Source organism: Oreochromis aureus, linkage group 2, assembly GCF_013358895.1.
Source record: "Oreochromis aureus strain Israel breed Guangdong linkage group 2, ZZ_aureus, whole genome shotgun sequence".
Lineage (NCBI taxonomy): Eukaryota > Metazoa > Chordata > Actinopteri > Cichliformes > Cichlidae > Oreochromis > Oreochromis aureus.
In genome coordinates, this window is record NC_052943.1 from 21782424 (window position 1) to 21804016 (window position 21593).

Here is a 21593-nt window from a genome sequence, read left to right on the forward strand (position 1 = left end):
AATATATAAATAACCTCAAGTACAGTTAAAGTCAAATAAAATAAGATATATACGGAATCTAAACTGAGGCATAAAAAAAATTTACTTTAATCAACCTCCCAGGAAGACTTTCTGACATTAATAAAAGTTTTTGTACTGCTGAAAACAGACGTTATTATGATGTAGACATTAATTATAATAATATGATAACTGAGTGTCCGACCTAACAGAGTCTTACTCGCTCATGTACATGAATTATTATTTAATAGAGTATTTTATATTATTTCTTTATTTCTCTATTTCTGAAAAATGTTATTAAAACCCCTGAAATATACATGGTCTAGTACACCCAACGCCCCCCTTTAGACTCACCCCTGTTTGCTACAGGTATCATTCCAATGTAAAATAGGACGGCTGCTTTCAGCCTTCAGAAAGCTGTATAGTTTAACCAGTCTGGTATCAGACTAAGTTAACAGTTCATCTGCACATTTTAATACACGTTACTGCAGATTTTTTGCTGTCTTAAACAAACAGCGGTGGATGGAACGGCTTCAGAGTTCAGTTTTCTTCATGTCAGCGTTTGTTGGAGTCTGCCAGCTTTTTCCCAGTAAAGGTTTAAATGGTGATCACAGGAACAGCTCTGCTGTTTTTGACGTAAGGAACACTGAGCTCACCGTCTCGGTAATGGCTCCGCCTCTTTTCTTTTCGCTGTGTGTAAACAAACTTTGGCTCCACGTTAAACGGTGCCAGCGTCATCATCACTGCTGCTGCTGTGACATCAGTGTTTTTGTTTAAAACTGTGTGGGCTTAATGTTGTTACACTTTTTATTCACACGCTGCTCCTAAATCTGTTTGTACTGCAGGTCTGTTTTAAGTCGCAAATATGGGCGAAGCACTTGCATTCCTACGGTGACAACGGCGCAGAAGCGAATTTTTTGTAAGCGAATTCTTCGAATTACTCCATGAATTGTTGCAGCCCTGCATTAAACAGTGCAAAATGACACCTGGTGCATGAAAGGGTCATACGGCAACGCAGCAGGGAGCAGAAAAGTAATAACAGAAACAATTACCCACATACTAAGTCTTCTCTCAAGCTGCCTAACAAATGCATTATAAAACTTCTGTTGCTGAAGCCTTAACTTATGTCCACTTCGGGCACAGGGGATGTACAAAGGGATCTGAGGTCTTATTGAGACATGAAACAGAACAATTATGTAACAAGAAACGAGCTCAAGAGCAAAAGGTCTGAGGTTCAATACTCAAATTAACTTCAAGCCTACAAGCCTCATTTAATCTGCAGAAATATCAACTGTGGCCTTGAGATCACAGGTATTATTATTAAGATGGGACAGTGTGCACACTTTTTATGTTTGTAATATTGGTACTGCAGTGTCGCTGTCTGTCTAAAAGCTATGAGTCAGAACAGAGCAGCATTTTAGTGCCACAGGATTGTGGTTGATTAGAGCAATAATATATTTTCAAGCTGGTGTGTATCCAAAGAAAATGTGGGCTAAGGAATCAAAACACACTATCAGACAGTCCAGCCAAGCCAAGCTAAGCTACACCAAAAATGTCACAAGCCATCTCAGTAGAGAACCCAGAATATTTTTCTTTCATATTCCAAGCAGAAACCCTGAAACTAAGAAGTGTGAATCAAAAAACAAACCTGTTAGTATCCTCGCAACAGCAACAAGCATCAGCGTACTCTTGTTGTCACCCAAGCAGTAATTCAACTGACTCCGATCGTGCGATAAACAAGCTAAAATCCATCTTTATATTCATCTTTGTCAGACCTATTCCCGCCTTGTTGTGATCCAAAGTTGAGCACAAACACACTATAAAAAAAAAAAAAAACACACCTGCCTTCCACCTTTCTCCACTCATTATCTATCATGCACTTCTCTGTTAAGCTGCTTTTACAATGTCTCTCCATTTCTTAGGATGAATTGGTTCATTTTATGTGTGCTAGCTAAGCTCGACGAAGCATTTTCAACTTACTCTTTAGTTTGTAACCAGGCTTGATTCAAGGTCTCCTGTGTGAAGGCAGGTGTGTGTGGGAGATAATCCCCTTCATGAGAGTCATCCCCAGTGTAGAGCAGAGACTGGAGGTGTGAGTTACATGGTTACATCATCACCGGCTTCTTTTCCTATCCTCCTCCCCTGTCTCACCACCTCTACCTCCCTCCCTTTCTCCTTCCCTTCAGTTATTCCTCTTTTGTCTCTGCACTCTTGTCATTTCTCCCCTATCTTTCTGACTGCTTTCTCTCCCCCTCCTTCTTCAAACCACCCACTTTTTTGCCCTCTCTATTACATAAGACACATGGATCAGTGCACAGATATGTCTTTACAGATTTGCTTCTCTGTCTTCTAATTCTTCATCTGCTCTCACCTCCTCCATTATGTCTCTTGGAAATATTATCGTCTCATTCATCTGACAAATCAGACAATAAAACCGAGGTCAACAGCTAACAGAGGGAATGATATGAAGTAGTTGCTTGAAAGAACTTGTGCTTATGTTGTTTTTTTGTTTAGAGCGCAATTACAATCTAATTAGTTGTCTTTCACAAGGCAAAGCCTTTGAAGAGGTTAAACCTTTTCCTTGAATAAAAGGAAGGATTTGGCAGATAATAACTCCAAGGACTCAATATTACGAGGCAAGTGGAAGCAAAGTCTGCAGTGGTTCGGTTAAGAGCACACTAAAATAGAGGCAAAAACTGTGTGAAGCGAAGAATAAAAGATAAGGAGAGGGGAGCAAACAAAGCAAGCAGCTGAAAGGTTTTGAATAGGTGACACAATGTAGATATATAGCAAAGTTTCTCTTTTTCTTTTTGTGGTCATACTTTTACAATGACAGGCTGCCCTTTCACTCCAACATTTTTAGGTTATCTTTAAAGACTCCCTGCTGTGGCAAACAACGTACTCTTAAAATTAAAGTAGCACAGCATTTGAGATACTGATCAAGGGTTGCCTCTTTATTGTTGCATTTTTGTTATCACACAAAAGCACAAGGGCACTGTAAAGTTAAAAGTTAACTACGCCTTTCTTTGTACTGTGCACGACAGCAAAGAGAACGAGCTGTTAGAAAGCGGAGGAAAATGTTTGGTTTAAGCTCAGGTGTTTCTATAAAACTACATTCTTGTAGCTCTGTGTAAATATGCAGGGGTGTGCCTTTGTCTTTGGGCGGGAACACCTAGATCATTCTGAGAAAAATTTTGTTTACAGAAAAATGCTGCATTGTTTTCCTTAAACACCACTGCTTACATTTCAACATTACCAAGACGAAGTGTTATTTACATTTCATTACAGCAAAACTTCAGCCTGATCTTCTAGCTAATTAATAACTCCAGTTAGAGATTATGTAATTTTGTTACAAGGAAAGATTTTTGTACATAACAGGTTTGAATCAGTTAACGTGATGTCTTCTAGATTTCTAATAACAACATCGTCACTGGAGTCAAAATAAAGCAGAATTGTTGTTCTCACGTTAACCTTTAAAGTTGATCATTTATTACATCTAACCTACTGCTGCTGATGCCAACAACAAATTTTAATAATTTATAAAAATGAAGAACTCAGCGCAAGGCAGAACGTGCTTGTTAGTCCAAAACTAATTCTTTGAGAAGAAAAAAAAAAGATGGAACAATCACTTCAAGCCTTTTTAAATTCTTTTATGCTGTTGGGTGACATTTATAAATTTCATCTTTCGCTTTTCATAAGATTTGACTGCTATCTCTGTGCGTCAGCGCTGAAAAAATTTCCCCTTTGACCCTGGCACGGTTAAATGCCACATTCTACAGCCAAATGCCACCAGAGAGGACGAAGAAAACACAAAGAGGAGGAAGACAAAGAGGAATCTAACAGCTTTTGTGAAAGGGCGCTTTTGTTCATATGTAACGACTGAGGCCAATAAATTTACTTTTTCACAAAAGTTTTATTTTCCGCAAACAACTTGGCAAGAAATTTTAAATTTGTCTTGTTTTTCCATTTTATTGTTTTGTACTTTGTTTTTATTTGCAGATTTCTAGTTATTATATCAGGTTAAAAGGCATTTACCATCACTCTCTAGATTTAGAGACTGTGTTTATTTGAGGATAAAAGGAAAGCTACAAAGACCCCTATGGGAGAATGACCGGGGTGAACAAAAAATAGATAAAGAAGACTTTATTGATCCCAGGGGGAAAATAATCTGTTACAGCAGGAGGGAAGACAAGTGTGGGCTAGAAAGACCAAAAGCTGCATTAACGAGTAAGCTCGAAAATAGACGACCTCTCTGTGGACTGTGATAAAATGTTTTGCCATGACAGCAGAAAATATATTTACTATATCTTCACCACTCACAGTCATTAATAAACTCAAAAGCATTCGCAAAATCAAGTGTAGAAAGTGTGCTATGCTAATTATCGTCATATTATTGGACACTGACTTCCAGTATGCAAGGCAGAAACAACCATATTGAGAGGTGTGGTATAAAAGAGATGGGTCGAACCTGTTCATTGATGGAGCTGTAGTCATTGGTGGTGGAGACATCATCGTCCTCTGAGTCAAACAGGCCCTCCTGATTGTCCAGCAGCTCTGCCAGGACTCTGCTGACAGACTCCTGGTCCCGAAGGTCCTCTCCTTCTGTTGACAGACTGCAGATGGAAAATGACAGAAAAGTTTGAGTTGGCTGCACACTGCTTCCCACGAGAATAATACTTAGTGTAAAATAATAAACACCCCTCTTTTTTAAACTTCTGTGTGTAAGCGTGTTCCTGCAAGTGCCAAAAATAAAAAAATTGGTTCACTCTTTTTAAAAAAATAGATATTCAGCTGTCACTTTATTCTGTGGCTTCATTAAATGTGATGTGGTCTATGGCTTCAAGAGCTTCCTTCCACTGACTTTACAGCTTTATGATAATCTGATAATTTGCACTTGATTAATCATTTCCACTGAAGATGTAACAATGAAGCTTTTGAATACAGTACTGAATATATACTAGTGACATATCCACACCATCCTCATTAAGTTAAAAGTAAACATCTGTAAGATGGAGACGGTAGCTGTGTACAATAATCAAAATTATGATTTGAAATTCTTAAACAACTGCAGAAGAATCTTACTGGAAGATGTCGGGTCCAAAGACGGCGGCCAACGCTCCAACGTTCCAGCTCTTTTGCTGAAGTGACGCCACGCTAGCCAGGAAGCGGCACAGGAAGCGCAACAGACCGTAGTTCAACTGGGGAAGGTCCTGAAGCAGATACTTCAAATTTCTACACAGCTCTTCTTCATTGTCGTAATCTAGCAATGTGAAGACAAAAAAACGGATATCATTACTTAAGCCAATATACATTCATTTCTTTGCTTAACCACTTCCCCGTCACTGGGGCTGGAGCTCTCATTAGGCGAGAGGCAGGGGACACCCTGGACACCTCAACAGGTCATCACAAGGCTAAGAGTATTTACACCTATGGCCAATTTAGAATGATCAAAAAACGTCTTCATAGCAAGCAGGTCGTGCTTGCTATGAAGAAGCACAGCTAGCGAGAGCTCGACCCCACAGACAGGATCTCTTATGTAATTATTTTATTTTTAGTTGAAAAGGGTGCAACTCTTATTTCAGAATCATTATTAGAACTTCTGTTGTAGTCTGTGTTGCTTCTGGAGCTTGTTCTCATAACTAATGATAATGTGGGGTGAATTATGGGTTATCGGGTCCTTCTTGGTCCTTCACAGATAGCCTTAAAAAAAATCTTATCAAGAGAAACTGCACACACAGATAACATTATGCTCCGTTTAGTTTCACCTCTGGGAGAGGTGAAACTAGGTGAAACAGAGGGTGACAGAGAGGAAAATGTGCAAAAAAGGCAATCCTTTTTCAAGTGCAGTGGTGCCATTACAGAATATAATAGACTGAGAAATAAATGGCATGACATGGAGTCTCGACAAACACCCAACCAGTCTTCTACTATAATCTGGATGACAGCAACCGGAACAACCATCATTGTGACAAGGGGATTAGAGCAGATTATCTGTGATAAAAACAGAGGGGAAAGAGGACAGGCCAAAGAGCTGAAACAAAAAAGGGAAATGAAACCCATGCCTTTCAATCACATTTTTTACCCAATTACACAAAAATCCCTCAAAAAGGAAGACTTAATAACCACTGAAAGACAGCAGTTCTCACAGGGACATTGTTAACACAACCTTAGATTTTGAATTTGAGAAGAGTGTGGACAAGCAGGGGCACAAAGAATGAAGAAAGGAAAAGATAAAGGCTGCGCATCAGTGTAGCAGATATGCAAACATACAGATAATTCAGGTTCTCGTTATGAAAGAGTTTGTTTCAGCCAGTTTTCCTTTCATGTAGTGATCAGACCACCGTACTGTGTACTCACAGCTTATATAACCAGCATCAGCCTACATGGGCACAGCCTTAACAGCTTAAAACAAAATCAACTTGGATGAAGACCCAGAAATGATGCAGAAGAGTGTGTGCTTGTGCATGTTTTTAGAACAGCTATGGTCAACACTCTTTTCATAGGAAGTACATTTACAGACTGTGCAGAACAAACTCAAAGCTCCAAACTGGATTTTAGGAGAACAGGGTGAAAAAGGAGGTTAACTGCATTGTACTGGATAAAAACAGACTGTGGGTGAGTGAAGAAGAAATTCATAAAATAGCATGAAAAGAGGGAACACAGCCGCGGTCACACACCTTGATAGAGCTGTAGTATACGTCCCTGTATAGCCGTTGGGATAACAGGCTCAGGAAGCTCCTGCAGGAACAGTCGGAGCAAACTGACCGCTGACGCCAGATCGGCCTCCTTCTCTAGCTTCACCTCCTCACCACTGTCATAGCGCTGACGCAACCAATCCACTCGCTCTGCATTGCCATTAACCAGGAAGAGCCCCTCCAAGTCCAGGTGACCTAAAGACACAAATAGCAGCCGTTATGAATATGTTAATTATCAACTCAAACTACTTCAAAACCATTCATGTTAATATACAGTTCAAGTTTCAGTATTTGACTAACTTGGTTTGCTTATTCATTTTTATCGTGATTTTTTAAAATTATATTTATTATATAACAATCAAACCTTTCTCATATTTGCATAATTGTTAAGACAACCTCATCAAAGCCCTATTGTGAATAACAAACGGGTGTTTTCATGCTTTAGTCTTTAGAGGGCTTGGCAATAGCTAGGGTGTGGCACACTTTTTTGCAGCTAAAGGTTTGTCAAATTAAGTCCTCTTGTAGAGGTGATCAGGAAGGTATGCCAGGCATTAAAGAAGTTTTGCAATTTATAATACATACTAGGTGACACTCTGGCTTTCTGTAGTTTGGTTTGCTTGCTTTGGATTATTTGCATGTAAGTAAATTTTTTAGTAGTTGATATCAAAAGCAGAGAGAAACAGAGACACTGGATCCAATCAACAATCCCATTCACAAGCTCATGTCTGTCAGAGAGCTCTTTAACAAAATCAGGCATTAGAGTCCAAAACCGATAGTGTAATCACATGCTTATTGTCACCTTGTAAAGTGTAACAACTAGGTTTAGCACCAGGAATACTATTATATTGTCATTGGTGTTTTAAAACAGTGAAGATTTTTATGCTTTTTTCCCCCACTGCTTGGTCATGTTAGATTTTCCAAATAAGGACCTGAAAATTACCAACCTGTAAGGGAAGTAAAAATAACCGAGTACTGTAATTTTGCTGATGCACAATGATTCAGATCCTTCACTGTTAAACAACTTATATAAGATGAACAAAAGAAAGTACAGTGATGTGTGTGTGTGTGTGTGTGTGTGTGTGTGTGTGTGTGTGTGTGTGTGTCTGCAAAGACATTTGGTTATGTGGATTCTTCCCTTATCTATCAGAAAAAGCATGACCATACTGTAATATCATTCGCATGTGAGGCAGCATCACAGAGTGTTTGTGACAGAAAAGCTAAACCAATCTGCAAATCTTGTCAAGGCTTTTTAGACGACATTTTTAGAATAACCAACATTTTTCCCCCTTGTTTACCAAACATATCAGTTGATCTTGTAAAACGATATCCTGAAGTTATGCACTGCGATGTCACATGAATCTGCTGCAAAAGATTTTTGGTTCTTTTTCTGGATGTGTAACTACTACTTGGCTGCAGCTACCTGACCAACCACTTGTAAGTTGTTGAAGTAGCTTGTAAGTTGTAAGTTGTTTATACAAATTTGCCAAAAAATGTACTGAAACATATACAGCAATACGATGCATGTCGCATGCATTTCACAGTCTTTCCTTTTCTTTTTAGGATGGATAATATTATTTTTAGCTAACCATGTTGTGTCTAAGTTTTGTAAATGCTTTATGCAACAATGGAAAAATCTACAACAGCGTGACGTAAATCCTGATTGGCCTGTTAGGCTATACTTTGGGTTGTTATACCCAACTTTACATTGTAAACTTTGCTATAAAACAAAAAAAAAAACAATGAAATAATGGAGGAGTTAACAAATTAAAAAAAACTAGTTTGTACACAACATTGTTGACAGACAGACGGCAACAGACTGAAAGGGAAAAGAGAGTAGACTTTACTAGACTCTACCTGTAAGAACAAAAGAAAAGGGGAATATTTGATAAAGGCATTAAAAGCAAAGCTCCAAAGAAATACATTGACTGCATGCATTTTCACCTGAAAACATCTTTTTAGTGGTGAGTGTTCTAGATCTGATGACTTATCGCTATCACAAATGTGCAAAAATGATCTGTTTTTGATAATACAACAAATATATGGTGTGGAAAAAAATCTATCTGTGTAGGGCTAAACTGATTTTCTTCTCATTATCAGCAAGTATTGACACATACTATCAATTGGGACCTAACAGTAAAGTAAATATTAGTGTGAATGTTATTTTAAAGGGGCAGATTTAAAGACAACAGGAAATGGTTAAAACTATATTTAAGTGGTAATGGTTTGATGTGTGGATTACATTTGATTATAGCCTCACTCTCCAGTTTCTTATCCGTTAACAAGCAAGATAACCAGGTCCAAATGATGACAGGAATCCTGTGGGACCTGCTCCCTTTTATATCTCCACAAAGCAGTCTAGATGAAGAACACCAGAGGTACACAGAGTGACAGCAGAGTTACACTAAAATAAAATAAAACGGTCTCTCTGTCTTTGCTGATCCATTAAAACACTGGGCATTTGCTCAGACATGCCTCTAATGTCTTCAGCTTTTGGCCACTGTCTTCTTTCAAAATGACATTTCACGTCATTTTCCTGCTTCAACTACTACCAGGCATCCCAGAGAGACTGAGGCCTTTTCACTGTCTTAGTAACTTCCTGACAGGCAGCACCGCTCTAATTAATGCACCAGCAGAGACCCTGGAGACTTATTACATAACCTCATGTGGTCAGAGAGCCCCCAAGTTACACAAATCACCAACCTGCTTCACTTGAAACAATTTGAAGTGGTACTTCATTTCAGTAGTGTTTAAAAAAAAAAGTTCAGTGACAACTCCAGTGCTTTTAGGGATCCAGAAAAAGCGTATTTATTCAACACTTATTTACTTTAACGTGAAAATGTACCTAGCGTGTCCAGCGTCCCATTGACCTGCCCTGTAAGATTTATATCAAAGATGAATCCTATTTAAATGATCAGGATGCTTCCTGATAATCATTTTTTATTACTTTAAACCATTTATTGCCTTCTCAGGCAATTCCTTCATTTTATGTGGGATATATTTACAGCTGTGGAATTGCTTTTCAATCTCTAATGATACAAAGTACATCAACTGATCTTTACATGCTCTGCAATTTTTATCTCATGTGAAGAAATTTTGCACACAGTAAGGGTAACGAGATACAAGTGTCTAACTGATATAACAAGGGTTAAACCAACAACATATCTTTAGCATAAATACGACTGTCTGGCTGAGGTTTTAAAGAGCTATAAAACAAGTACTGATAGTGTAATCTAATCAGCACCAATATACAAACCCAATTCAGATATGGTTAGTTTAAAAAAACCAACAAAACTTGGATCTGGTGAAAGAGTCAGGCATTTTACTTCTCATCTTTCAGACTGAGCTGTCTTAACTGCTAACTTCCTTTTTGTAAGAACATGACAGAAGACTGAAGTTACTGTTCTGTGACGCTCATACAGAAATGTTCTAGGGGGCTGTAGGAAAATCCAGGGCGAGCGCTTGGTAGGTTACTCTCTTCACTCTCTTCTGTTTTCACAAGTGAGGCTGAAGTTGACAGAAGTGTTATGTAACAGAAGGAAGCCAGCCGTGGAGCTGTCTGCCAGGGCCTTCAGAATTTATCTTATCAAAAACTGGATCCCACTAACAACATATTTAGGTTTTATCATGATGTAAGATGCTGTAGCTCAACAAAAGCAGGACTGAAACATCACAGGCGTAATCTGATTTAGCTGAGCATACAACATTTTGTACTGAGAAATTGTTTAAATTTTTGGCTCGACGTGTTTAGTTAAATAAGCGGAATTACATAAAGGTGCAACCCCTCGAGTCAAACTACAGCTAAAACGAAATAAAAGGATTTTGACCTCAGCTGCAGAGTTATTTCTACATTAAGTAAACTAACATTAGTGGTAATTACGTAAGATTATGTAATGCCTGTATCCTGCTACAAATTAAACGTTCCATGTAAATATGACTCATAAGTTTAACTGAGGGAGATGCAGCAGATCCTTACCAAAAAGAAATGAAGTGAAAGATCTGCTTCAGCCACATGCAACATTTAAGGCACCTCTTAAAATTTAATCACAAAAGACTTAGAGAGGAGCTTTAGCCCTACATGAAGCTCTATGCTTCTTTTGTATACACTGAAGGTCCTTTGGCTATTTTAAGTTCATTTAAGAATTAAGCTACTTTCAGTAATATTGATAATCATTTAGACTACTTCGCTCTGATTTAATTTCAATAATTACTTCCTCCAAATCTTTTCCCTATTACTGGGCTATGTACCAGAGGCCTTTAAAGTGACAGTGATTAAACCATTACTTAAAAAGCTGTCACTTGACCCAGCTGTCTTAGCTAACTATAGGCCAATCGCCAATCTTCTTTTTATCCCCAAAACTCTAGAAAGAGTAGTTTTAAAACAGCTAACAGATCATCTGCAGAAGAACTGTTTATTTGAAGAGGTTTCAGAGCTCATCACAGCACAGAAACAGAAGTAGTGAAGGTCACAAATGATCTTCTTATGGCCTCTGACAGTGGACTCATCTCTGTGCTTGTCCTGCTAGACCTCAGTGCAGCACTCGATACTGCTGACCATAATATTTCATTACAGCATTTAGAGCGTGTTAAAGGTACTGCGCTGCAGTGATTTGAGTCTCTCTAATAAACTTCAATTTGTTAATGTTAATGGGGAGTCTTCTTCACACACTAATGTTAATTATGGAGTTCCATAGGTTTCTGTGCTAGGACCAGTTCTGTTTACTTTATACATGTATAGTATACACTTTCCCTGCTATGCAGATGATACCAAGCTCTATCTTTCCATGAAGCCAGATGACACACTAATCAGTTAAACTGCACAAAACTGCAAGTTTTATTAAAGACATAAAGACCTGGATGACCTCCAATTTCCTGCTTCTAAATTCAGATAAAAGTGATATTATTGTACTTGTCTCTACAAATCTTAGAAATATGGTATCTAACCAGATACTTAACTCTGGATGGCATTACCTTAGCCTCCAGTAACACTGTGAGGAATCTTGGACCCGTTTTTGACCAGGATATGCATTTCAATGTGGAGATTAAACAAATATGTAGGACTGAATTAAACTGAACTGAATTGTGTCTCAATCACTCACCGTGCTCCTCAATGTAGTCGACAATATCTTTTACTAGTGCAGGAACCTCATGGCCGCTGATTGTGTGTGTGTGTGTCACATCCTCCAGAGGAACACCAAAAACCCGTGTGGTGCTGGCTGAGCTCCCGCCCTCGTTGCCTGGCAACGGAGACACGCTCTTCCTCATGGCCCCCTGCTCCTCCTCCTCCTCCTCCTCACCACAACCCCGCCAAGACCTCACGTCTTATAAAGGAAGAAATGGGTGAGATTAGACATAATGTGAGAGAAAGACAGAATGCAGCCTGGCTTAGAAAAAAAACCAAAACACCTTCGTCCTTGATCATGTGGGCTTATAGATACCAAGAATAATTATTTAGAGGCGCCAGTAAACAGTCATGCAGGACATACAGGACTGACTGGCTTTACTAACTGTTAAATGCCAGTGAGTGGGAGGGGGCAGGGCCACAGCTACCTGTAAGGGCATTTTGTAAAAAGAGGGTAGGTGGGGGAGTAGGACATCTTATGTCTGTTTTGTTTACAGTCTTCCAAAGACTGCATAATCAATTTACCAATAAATAAAGAAAAAATCATTTTTGAGAAGCTTTACCCTGCAAATATTCAGATTCCAATTTCCTTTGACTAAAATGTGTAGTCAATAATCAAAATAGCTACTGACTAATTGTCTGGTTTTCAGTTTGTAATACTGTACCAGTGTTTTTATCCTAGAAGAAATGTTGCATGACAAATCGCTTTGTTTGCTTCCTGCAGTCTTATATTATGTCTTCTGTCGTCCTCTGTAGCTTCTTTAGAGGTGATGACATTCAGGATGGGATGAAAATCAATGCAAAATAAGCAAATGAAAAGTCTGTTATTGACGTTGGTTGTTTGGTGAGTAATCTAAATGCAAACATCGACAGATGGTGTCCAGTCCACTCATCACTGGGGGAGGAACATCAGTTTATCAGAAATGTAATCTCAATTTGTTCCAGTGAAACTAATCTTACAGTATTATGTAACTAATGATAGCGGTCTTTTAAATGTAAGCAAGTAATCTGGCCTTATTTACAATAATGACATACAATGCAATATAAACATAAATGACATACAATATAAGTACATATTTTAATAGTTTCAAACATCAATGTTAAAACATTTTGATTTTCAGATGAAAATAGAAAAATATCAGCACTAATAATTTAAAATATTACAAAGAATGCATTGAACGTATGTAGATAAAGCTACATATATTCAGTGTGCTTCTCTTTTACTCTCTTGACATCCAGTTCTACTATGTTTAAGCCTACTTTAACAGATTGTTTGCATTATTACATGAATACCTTAATAACATGTACCAATGACTGCTTATTTTACAGCCCCTGGCAGAGTTCATCAGCTGTAGGTAATTAATTCTTGGCTGTAGGATGATGTGCTCTTTGTATCCTCAAATCTGGGCTCTTTATGGCACCAAGAATCATAAAGATAATAAAATGAAATCTAAGAAATAGTTTATAAGGAAGTGTGACAATGAGACATTATGATAAACTCGCTTTGGCAAGTTTACCACAATGTTGACTGTATTACATAAGTTCCAAACTGCTTAAAAAAAACTGACGTGCATCTGTGCGTCTTATCTGTGATCATGGCTTAGAAATGCACCGAGTCTATTTTCCCCTTCAATTACGCATGTGGCTCGGTAAGTGTTGTGTGTTTGTGTGCACTCACCGTGTAGCAGTGAAAGTGTGTTCTATCCTCTCCTCCCCTGGCCAGTAAACCACCGAACCATCTATGGCTGCTTCAGGTTGTGGCAGAAGATGAGCCGGTAGTTCCTCATTGACAGACCGCTAATCCCTCGAACAGGATTCCCTTCTAGCTACACTGAGAAGAGAACCAGGAAAAGAAAAAAGATGGAGGGGAAAAGAAAAGGAGATGATGGCAGAAGAAAGACAGGATAAGGGTGGAGACAAAAAAGATGGAACGTTTTAATTAACCAATCACTGGTGTGTTGAAAAACATAATTAGTTACTTTCTGTAGTAACAATGGGTTTTATGTGGGCTATAGTTTTCCACTTCCAGTTTCTATTCTCAAGGTTTTATTCATACATTGCATGTTCATGGTTATTTAGTGATGAAAGATGCATTGGGCCCAATACCAAAACTGGAATCACAGCAAACCCACAACAGCAAGTTTCAGTTTCCCCTTCTCTCCTTCTAGTTTTTCTATGCTCCATGCCCATTTTCTTTTCATCTTTCTTCATTAAAATCCTTTCTTTCCTGTTTCTTCACTCCCCATTCTGTTTTTCTCCTCTCCTTGCTCGCTAATAAAATCTTCAAGGTTTGAGATATCAGGCTGTCTAAAAGTCAGCTGGAGAGCTGAATACAATAATTAAACCAATAAAGATTGTTCTGGAAAGCTGTGCTATAGTGTCTTACAGGCCTGTGCCTGCCCATATGCACAAAGAGTCCCATTTAATCTGTCTATGTTAGGTGTGTTCCTATTGACTTCCTGCCCCTTTACAGTGTGCATATATGTCTCAATACTGCCATTGTATGAATGTGAACTATTATTTGCCCAGACAGGACATGGCTGCATGTTCGAATACGTGCAAAGTGAGTTCCAGCTGATGAGTGTACGTGTTTGAAAGTGCATTAGGAGGAAAATTTTACTTTTGCTTAACTGGTCAGTATGGAAATACATACCACAAACTGTATTTTATGTTGATGAAGCAAAGGAAAGGCAGGTACAGTCATTTAGGCTCCAGGCTCAACGCAACACTGTACAAATGCACTTTTCCATTTGACTCCTTTCTTCCCTATCTTTCCCTTTATTCACTTTTTGGCTGTGTGTTACACAACCCACCTGGGCTACTTGGATTTAACAGTTCTACATTAAGAGAAGCGCAGTAGTAGAGATAAACAGGAACAGAAATTGGCACGACAGGAAAATACTGACAGGTAAAAGATTTGCCTCTCTTTGCAAAAACAGTAAGATTTCAAAATTACAACAGTACCTAAATCTCCTAAACAGTCATCTGGATCATGTAAGTAAGACCATCAAATGCAGCCAGTTACAAACCTTTTTAAGAGCCTTGGCAACAACCATATGGAAATAAAGCCCTGTGCCACGTTATGAAAGCTATAAACTCTGAAAGCTGCAATCTCAAATCAGGAAAACCGTGAAAAAAGTCCAGGGCACTGACTTAAGCACTAACAATAAAATGAGCTCTTTGCCATTTTTGGTTAATATAAAACCTAAATCAACCATCAGTTTACTTGGAATCGTATTTCTGGGTTTTGTGGGACTCAGCTGAAACAGAGTTTGCATATTATAATTCTCAGGCACAGCCATGTTTCCTTGTTATACACAATGTGTGATTACATGTGCTATGTTGTGATGAAGAAAAGAGCTGCAATAAATATAGAAACAACTGTTTTCAGGTTTGGTTTTTAAGGCAGCACACATAATTATTGTCTCCTGTGCCATATGGTCTGTTTGGGGACTAAAGTTTTACTTACTCTCCTATCTGCTATTTTGTTTGAGTACCAGTGTTCCCATCTTACTGAACTGTTGTCTGCAAAAACTAAGAGAGTGGTATTTAATATCATAGCTTTCCCGATGACTACATAGCATATTTTACTTAAGTTCATCAAACTGACTTTTCAGTATCCTTGTGTTTGCCCACAGTTATTACTAATAAAGGGATTCTTCAGCCTCCAGTTTTTCTAAGGCCAACTGAACTGGCATTGCTAAGCCTCTTTAAAAGCCAGAGAAAATCCCACTGTTGCAGCTAAAACTCTTGTACTGGGTCAGAGCCCACAAGCCACACAGCTTTGTTCTCGGAAAACTAAGTCATTATGCAAGCCCTAACTACTGTTTCTGAATATTGTTAGATGATTATGAATTCACCAGGCTGAAAGCTTTAATAGCAGAACACAAAAGCCTGACATTAACAGGCAGGTTCAAACCACTTGAGCATTGTCAGACAGAGGAACAGACAGATGAGGACAATCTCTAATCAAGAGATTAGACAACCAACTAAACCAAAGCCTTGCCTGCTATGAAAATTTACTTTAAAAGATCTCTGCAGTGTTTGGTCAGCAATAGAACTACTTGTATGCTTCTGTCTGATTGTCTTAAACCCATATACATTTTACAATGTCCTTCTAAACAATAAGGGGCACTGTTGAACGTGATAAATTTTGCTTGAGGAAAGAAAAATAAACCTGAATAATAATGAGGAAGGAAGGTGTTCAAAGAAAAAGACACACACCCAGAAAGGTGTACACAGAGACACACGGCTAAACAATAAGACGGTAAAAAGCCATGAGCTCACACATTTCAATTGGGAGGGACCGTGTGGTCCAATAAAGAACCGGAATGCATATCATTTGGGAACAGGCAAATTCTTATTGTTTCCCTCGCAACAGCTGCGACAGATGATGAAATGACTGGAATCATTTGTTTCATATTTGCTTATTAGATGCCAAAACATCATACTGTTTTGGCATCTAATAAACATTCAGGCGTATGGCTCTGCTAGTCTTCTGGCATTTTCCAATTGTACTTTATAGTCTCACTAGAATAAACACGGTCAGTTGATGTGCTAAAGAAAGCACAGAAGATAAGCTAAATTAACTGTTTCACCCTCTGAAAGTCAAACACTGCTAATGAAAAGACTTGGTTAATGTTTGACTATGAGGATTTCTGGTTTTTGAGCTTAAGGTGCAGAAGGAACAGAAAAAAATTTGAAATGAATCACTTATGATCAGAACTTTCAAAGTAAAATACAAGTTTGCAGAAACTGAGTTAAGGTGGCAAGATTTTTTTTCCAGGGAATATATTCACAACTAATCATGTGATTTGAGTCAGTTCAACTACACCTGCCGGGAGAATCAGATTCTGGATCGTGACTCTATCCAATAAGCTTGCCCTGTGACTTGTATCACATTTCAGTATGGCAGCACCTGTGTTCACATAGATATGAAACCTGAACAGAAAGATCAGAGGTTCCACAATATGACTATAAACAATATTAATGAAAGATAACATAGCCACATTGTTCACTGACATGGTCCAAGTGATAACAGCAGCAAAAAAAAAAGAAAAGAAAAAACTATGAGAACAAAAGACTTGTTAAGTTGAACCTCTGATGTGCAAAACAGTGTCTTTTCCATTAAAACAGAGTCCATGACCACAATGGAAATAAAATATTCACAGGGCATTATAAATAAATCAGCAAATTCTCCCCAACGCACACCATGGTGTGAAATCTACTGAATAAAAGAGATCAAAGTGGTTCAATTCTGCAGTCTGTGATCAGTTGCCAAACTATCATGGTCAAACTAAATGAGGGAAGTACAAAGTGACAAAAAGAAGGTTGGAGGAAGTAGCTGGGCCAGGAATTCTCTTCATAAGAACAAACCCAGAAACTGCTCCTGTTTCCTGCATTTCAGTAGTTCTGCTTTTCGTTCTCAATTATGTACTGTCTTAAATTTCTGAGCTTAAAAAAATATTTGCATATTTGAATTCGTGTAATAATTTATTGGAACTTGGGTGTCTATGTGACTCATCTGCCTCACAAATCTATTCTGAATTTCTTGAACCTTGCCCCTGAACAATTCTTGCCAAGTATATTACTTAAACACATTAAAGAAAAAAACAACTAATGAAACTAAAGTAAAAACTAAAGTAAAAAACTAAAGTAAAAATTTTGATACAATAAAAACCCAGTCTTAAAACTTAGTGAAACATAAGACCTAAGACGTAACATAAGACCTAAGGCGATAGAACGATAACGATATGTATTGCGAAATAACTTTTTCTCGATAGAAAAATTAAACTATTGCGATAGGCCTCATCTCTCTTGTCCTCTTAAAAAAAAAAAAAAGAACAGCCAATCCAAATTAAGTAGCGCAGAGCCGAACCAATCACAGCCGCAGCGTCACGTCACGTGACTTGTTACGTACAGCACAAGTGCCAAGGCGCACATGTGTATTTGTTTGGGAAGCAGCCAGCCGTGCAGCCCGGGTAATGAAGGAAATGAGTGTGCCGACTAGAGACAAATCAACCGAGAGCGTGAGCGAAGGTTACCGAAGAAAAAACAGATGATGGTTCCAATGCCGGAGAGCTTGTCGAACAGAAGGGCCATAGAAGTTCCGTAGTGTGAAGGTATTTCGGCTATTTCAAGTCTGACAAAAAACAGAGTAGCGCGCACTGTAAATTGTGCCGAAAGTCTGGAAATACAATAAACCGGTGGATGCTCAATCTCTGACTGAAAGCGCTAATTCGTCATTCGGCTTTTGTCAGACTAAAGTAACTGTTAAAACGGTTTGAAAAGCTAAGCTATACAACAAGGAGAGATTGAGAATTTCCTCTTAGTTCTCAGTTTATTTGATATTGACAAAAGTTATTCAATTTTGTCTGTTCTTCTGTAAAACAAACTAAGATTTATTTTTAGAATTAATATTTTGTTTCTAAGTGGAATTGACAATAGTCTGTTTTGTTTGTTCTATTTTGAAACTTAAACGCTTTAGCGGCTGCCTTTTGTGTAGTTTGCAATATTTGCCTTTATTTATCTGAAAAAGTCTCATGTTCCTTAAGTACATCTACCCTGTTGAACTTATTATGGGAAATAAATATTTAAATCAAAACAAGCTGCTGATTATTTCACATTTTACTTGTGAGCAACGGCACATTTAAATCTTACAAATATAGTTATTTGGCTTATATTGTGATATATATCGTTATCGCCTGAAATGAAAAAAACATATCGTGATATGAAAAAATCTTATATCGCCCAGCTCTAATACATACAAAGAAAAAAAATCTTCAAGAAAGAGATTTTCATTCTCTTTCCTGAAAGTCTTAAAAGGTAAAACGTGAGAAGAAACATGAATCCCCTTAACTTTATCAACTTTTATGGTCTGCCATAAAACCATTATTATGGCCTCATATTTCCACACGCACCTACTGTGTTAGGTGTATTGGACTCAAGTCATTTGTTACATGTATCCATTGGTTGTTAAGTCTTTACTTAAGTCGATAATGTTGGAATGACCCACACCAACCCCACCCCCAATAAAAGGTCTGTCACTGAAGTACTGAAGATGACACGTCACTTTAAGCACTCATCAAATGTTTCAGGCATTGGTATTTATCATTCAGGGTGTGTATACTTAAACATTAAACATTTTCTGTGCCACCTGATTTGCAATCTGAGTTACTGAGCACAAAGTGGTGGCTTTTAAATTGAGACTTACTCATTTACTCAGATACCACTTACAACATGTCACCTCAGAGAAATGGTGTTAATTTTCTACTACCTTGAGCCCAGTTAGCCATTCGTAATGTTTAACTAATTTAAAAGAACCTGAATAACACGAAGCATATCAAAAACCTGCTAAGCACAGCTAGTGATTATGTTGATCCCAGCAGCTAAGGTGTTTTTACATACACAGCTGTATCAGTCTCAGTATGCAAAACATTAACAGATAGGGGTTCGAAAAATAAAGTTTGCAGATGAAAGCCCGTAAAAGAAAGTACGAACACAAAGACAGGAAATACAACATCTATTAAAACATTTATAAATCAAAAACATATAGGTGGTGTGAAAGCTGACCTAAAACCTGTCTGTGCACATTTTAAGCTGTCTGGTATTAGTGCCAAGTCTTTTCATTTGCCTTGTAGCACTAAGCCACCCTAATGATACACCCTGTCCCAGCAAAAGGATGTTGTTGTAATGTTGTAATAACTTCCTTGTTTTCTTCTTCTTGTATCTGTACATTTTAGTGACATGCTGTTAGCAGGTAATGTTCACTATCTGCATGAATGGCAACAACAGAGAGCAGGGATTTTGGTGAAAAATAAATACTCTGTCATTTAGATTCTCGCTGCAAGAATTACAAGTTTGATACTTAATTTTATTTTTTTTTTATTCTCCATTTGTAGAATTTAAGAAAAAATATTAAGTAATTTAAAAAAAATATATACACAGATAGCACTATCTTTTGTGTTAAAAAGCCTAAAGGTTGAATAACATCTAATGTTATTACATAGACTGTTCATGGCAAGTGTATAAAGCAACAGAATAGAAGGACTACATATAAATAGATGTAAATATAAATAAATACATTTTCCTACTAAGACTCAAGTAGATACTACAGCTCTATCTAGCTTAATCTGTAGATTAGTTTTAGAGTTGAAGAGTATTATTTAGCATTCAGTCATTTATTAGTACAAAATCAAATATTTTGTGGATAGTTAACATTTTTAATTTTAGGTTACAGTTTTATTTTATTTTACAACTTTGAAATTCTAGTCTATTTCTTGGAGGCAGACAGCAGCAGGTCAAGTCAGGCTCAGAGTCTAAGATACAGACAGATGAGGGAATACAGAAGGAGTAGAGTTATAGAGAATAAAAGAGCATCATCTGTGCTAAACAGATTGCTATTCCTATTCTTTCAGCCAAAGGGGGAAAATTGAGTAGTATATCCACACAAAGACGGCACATCATTTTTACAATTTGTTTGTGTTTTATTTTTCTTATGCCTAATGAGGAAAACTGGCAATTACCTTGCTCAATCAGAATCCTGTTTGTGTGCAGAAACACTAATGAAGTCACAGAAGAAAGGGCAAGTGAGGTAAGGAGAAGATCAGGAGAAAAAAAAGGCAGTAAAGCTGGTGTTTGCCCTTGAATCATCAGCAGCAGCTCACTGCTCTAGCCTAGTTTAGCTGCTCCTTCTGTGATAAATTAATAAGCACATGTCTTTGGGGGATATCTTCTTTTCAGGCCTCTCTTTCCCTCAAGAAACATTCACAATCTTCCTGTTAATTATTTTGAAGATGCAGGGGTCATCTAATAAAAATAACCATTTCAAGATATATTTCTATACTATTTCATGTCAAATGAAAAGCAAATTGTACTTTAAAAACTAGTTCAATTGGCTGTCAAATGTTGGTTAGCTTGATTTTCTTTGAAGCTAGAGAATCTGATGAATATGACAGATCAAGGGGGTGAACAGAGCTAAATCTTGTTTCATGTACTCCAACAAATCCAGCCTATGCAGCACGCGTCATATCATTCTGGACAGTCATTTAGAAAATGCAACCTACAGACATTTTTGGAAACTGTAACAAATATTTTCTGCTACTTTATACTGATATTTTATGGATAAACAACCAACTGATTTATGAAGGCCTTTGAATTAATTTGTCTTAAAATTTCATCCGACTTATGTGCCTTTCAAGGGAAACAGTAAAAAAAAAAAAACAACCTTTCTTTGCTTCCCAGAAGGGCTTTGACATTGAAAAACGCTCTAACGCCTACAGTGGAAACAAGTGCAGCTCTGTGCAGCCAAATGTGGGAGTGGAGGGAAAGCAGCATTTTGTTTGGGACATTTGCATAAAGTTTGATTGGTTGCCATCTGGGTAAACAGACATACAGAATTTATTTTTTTAACACTTTACCAATAACCCAAATCAGATTTTTCTTCAACTAAAGAAATGGTTAAGGTCATATTTTATTAAATATAACCATCTTAAAAAAGGTAACTTGCACACGAACTGTGCAATCTCCCAGAGAAGTCTATTACACAGTATGCATACTGTATATTACTGTCTAAGCATTGGCTATATACTGTAGCTTTACTGTCGTGAATTATACCATGTCTGGATGACAGTAGGCCATCACTTGAACATTCAGCAATGTTACATAAAAGATAAAAGTGACTTTTGATAGTGTATTATCAACTTTTAGTGCAGCCTCTTTATCACGCCAATCCCGATAGAGCAATTATGTAGTTGAAGATTTTTTTGTTTAGAGGCCTTATA

At 37.7% G+C, this 21593-nt stretch overlaps 1 protein-coding gene across 4 annotated transcripts in view; it reads right to left on the minus strand.

Moving 5' to 3' along the window:
* Positions 1–21593, minus strand: part of fam13b (family with sequence similarity 13 member B) — a 68862-nt gene that overhangs the window by 35806 nt on the left and 11463 nt on the right. For all 4 annotated transcript variants that reach the window (XM_031732768.2, XM_031732769.2, XM_031732770.2 and 1 more), the window contains exons 2-6: positions 13490–13642; positions 11789–12010; positions 6675–6887; positions 5080–5257; positions 4466–4610 (exon numbers count right to left, since the gene is read on the minus strand). In XM_031732768.2, coding sequence (XP_031588628.1) covers positions 4466–4610; positions 5080–5257; positions 6675–6887; positions 11789–11954 — 702 coding nt within the window. In that variant the 5' untranslated portion in view covers positions 11955–12010; positions 13490–13642. The remainder of the gene's footprint in view (positions 1–4465; positions 4611–5079; positions 5258–6674; positions 6888–11788; positions 12011–13489; positions 13643–21593) is intronic.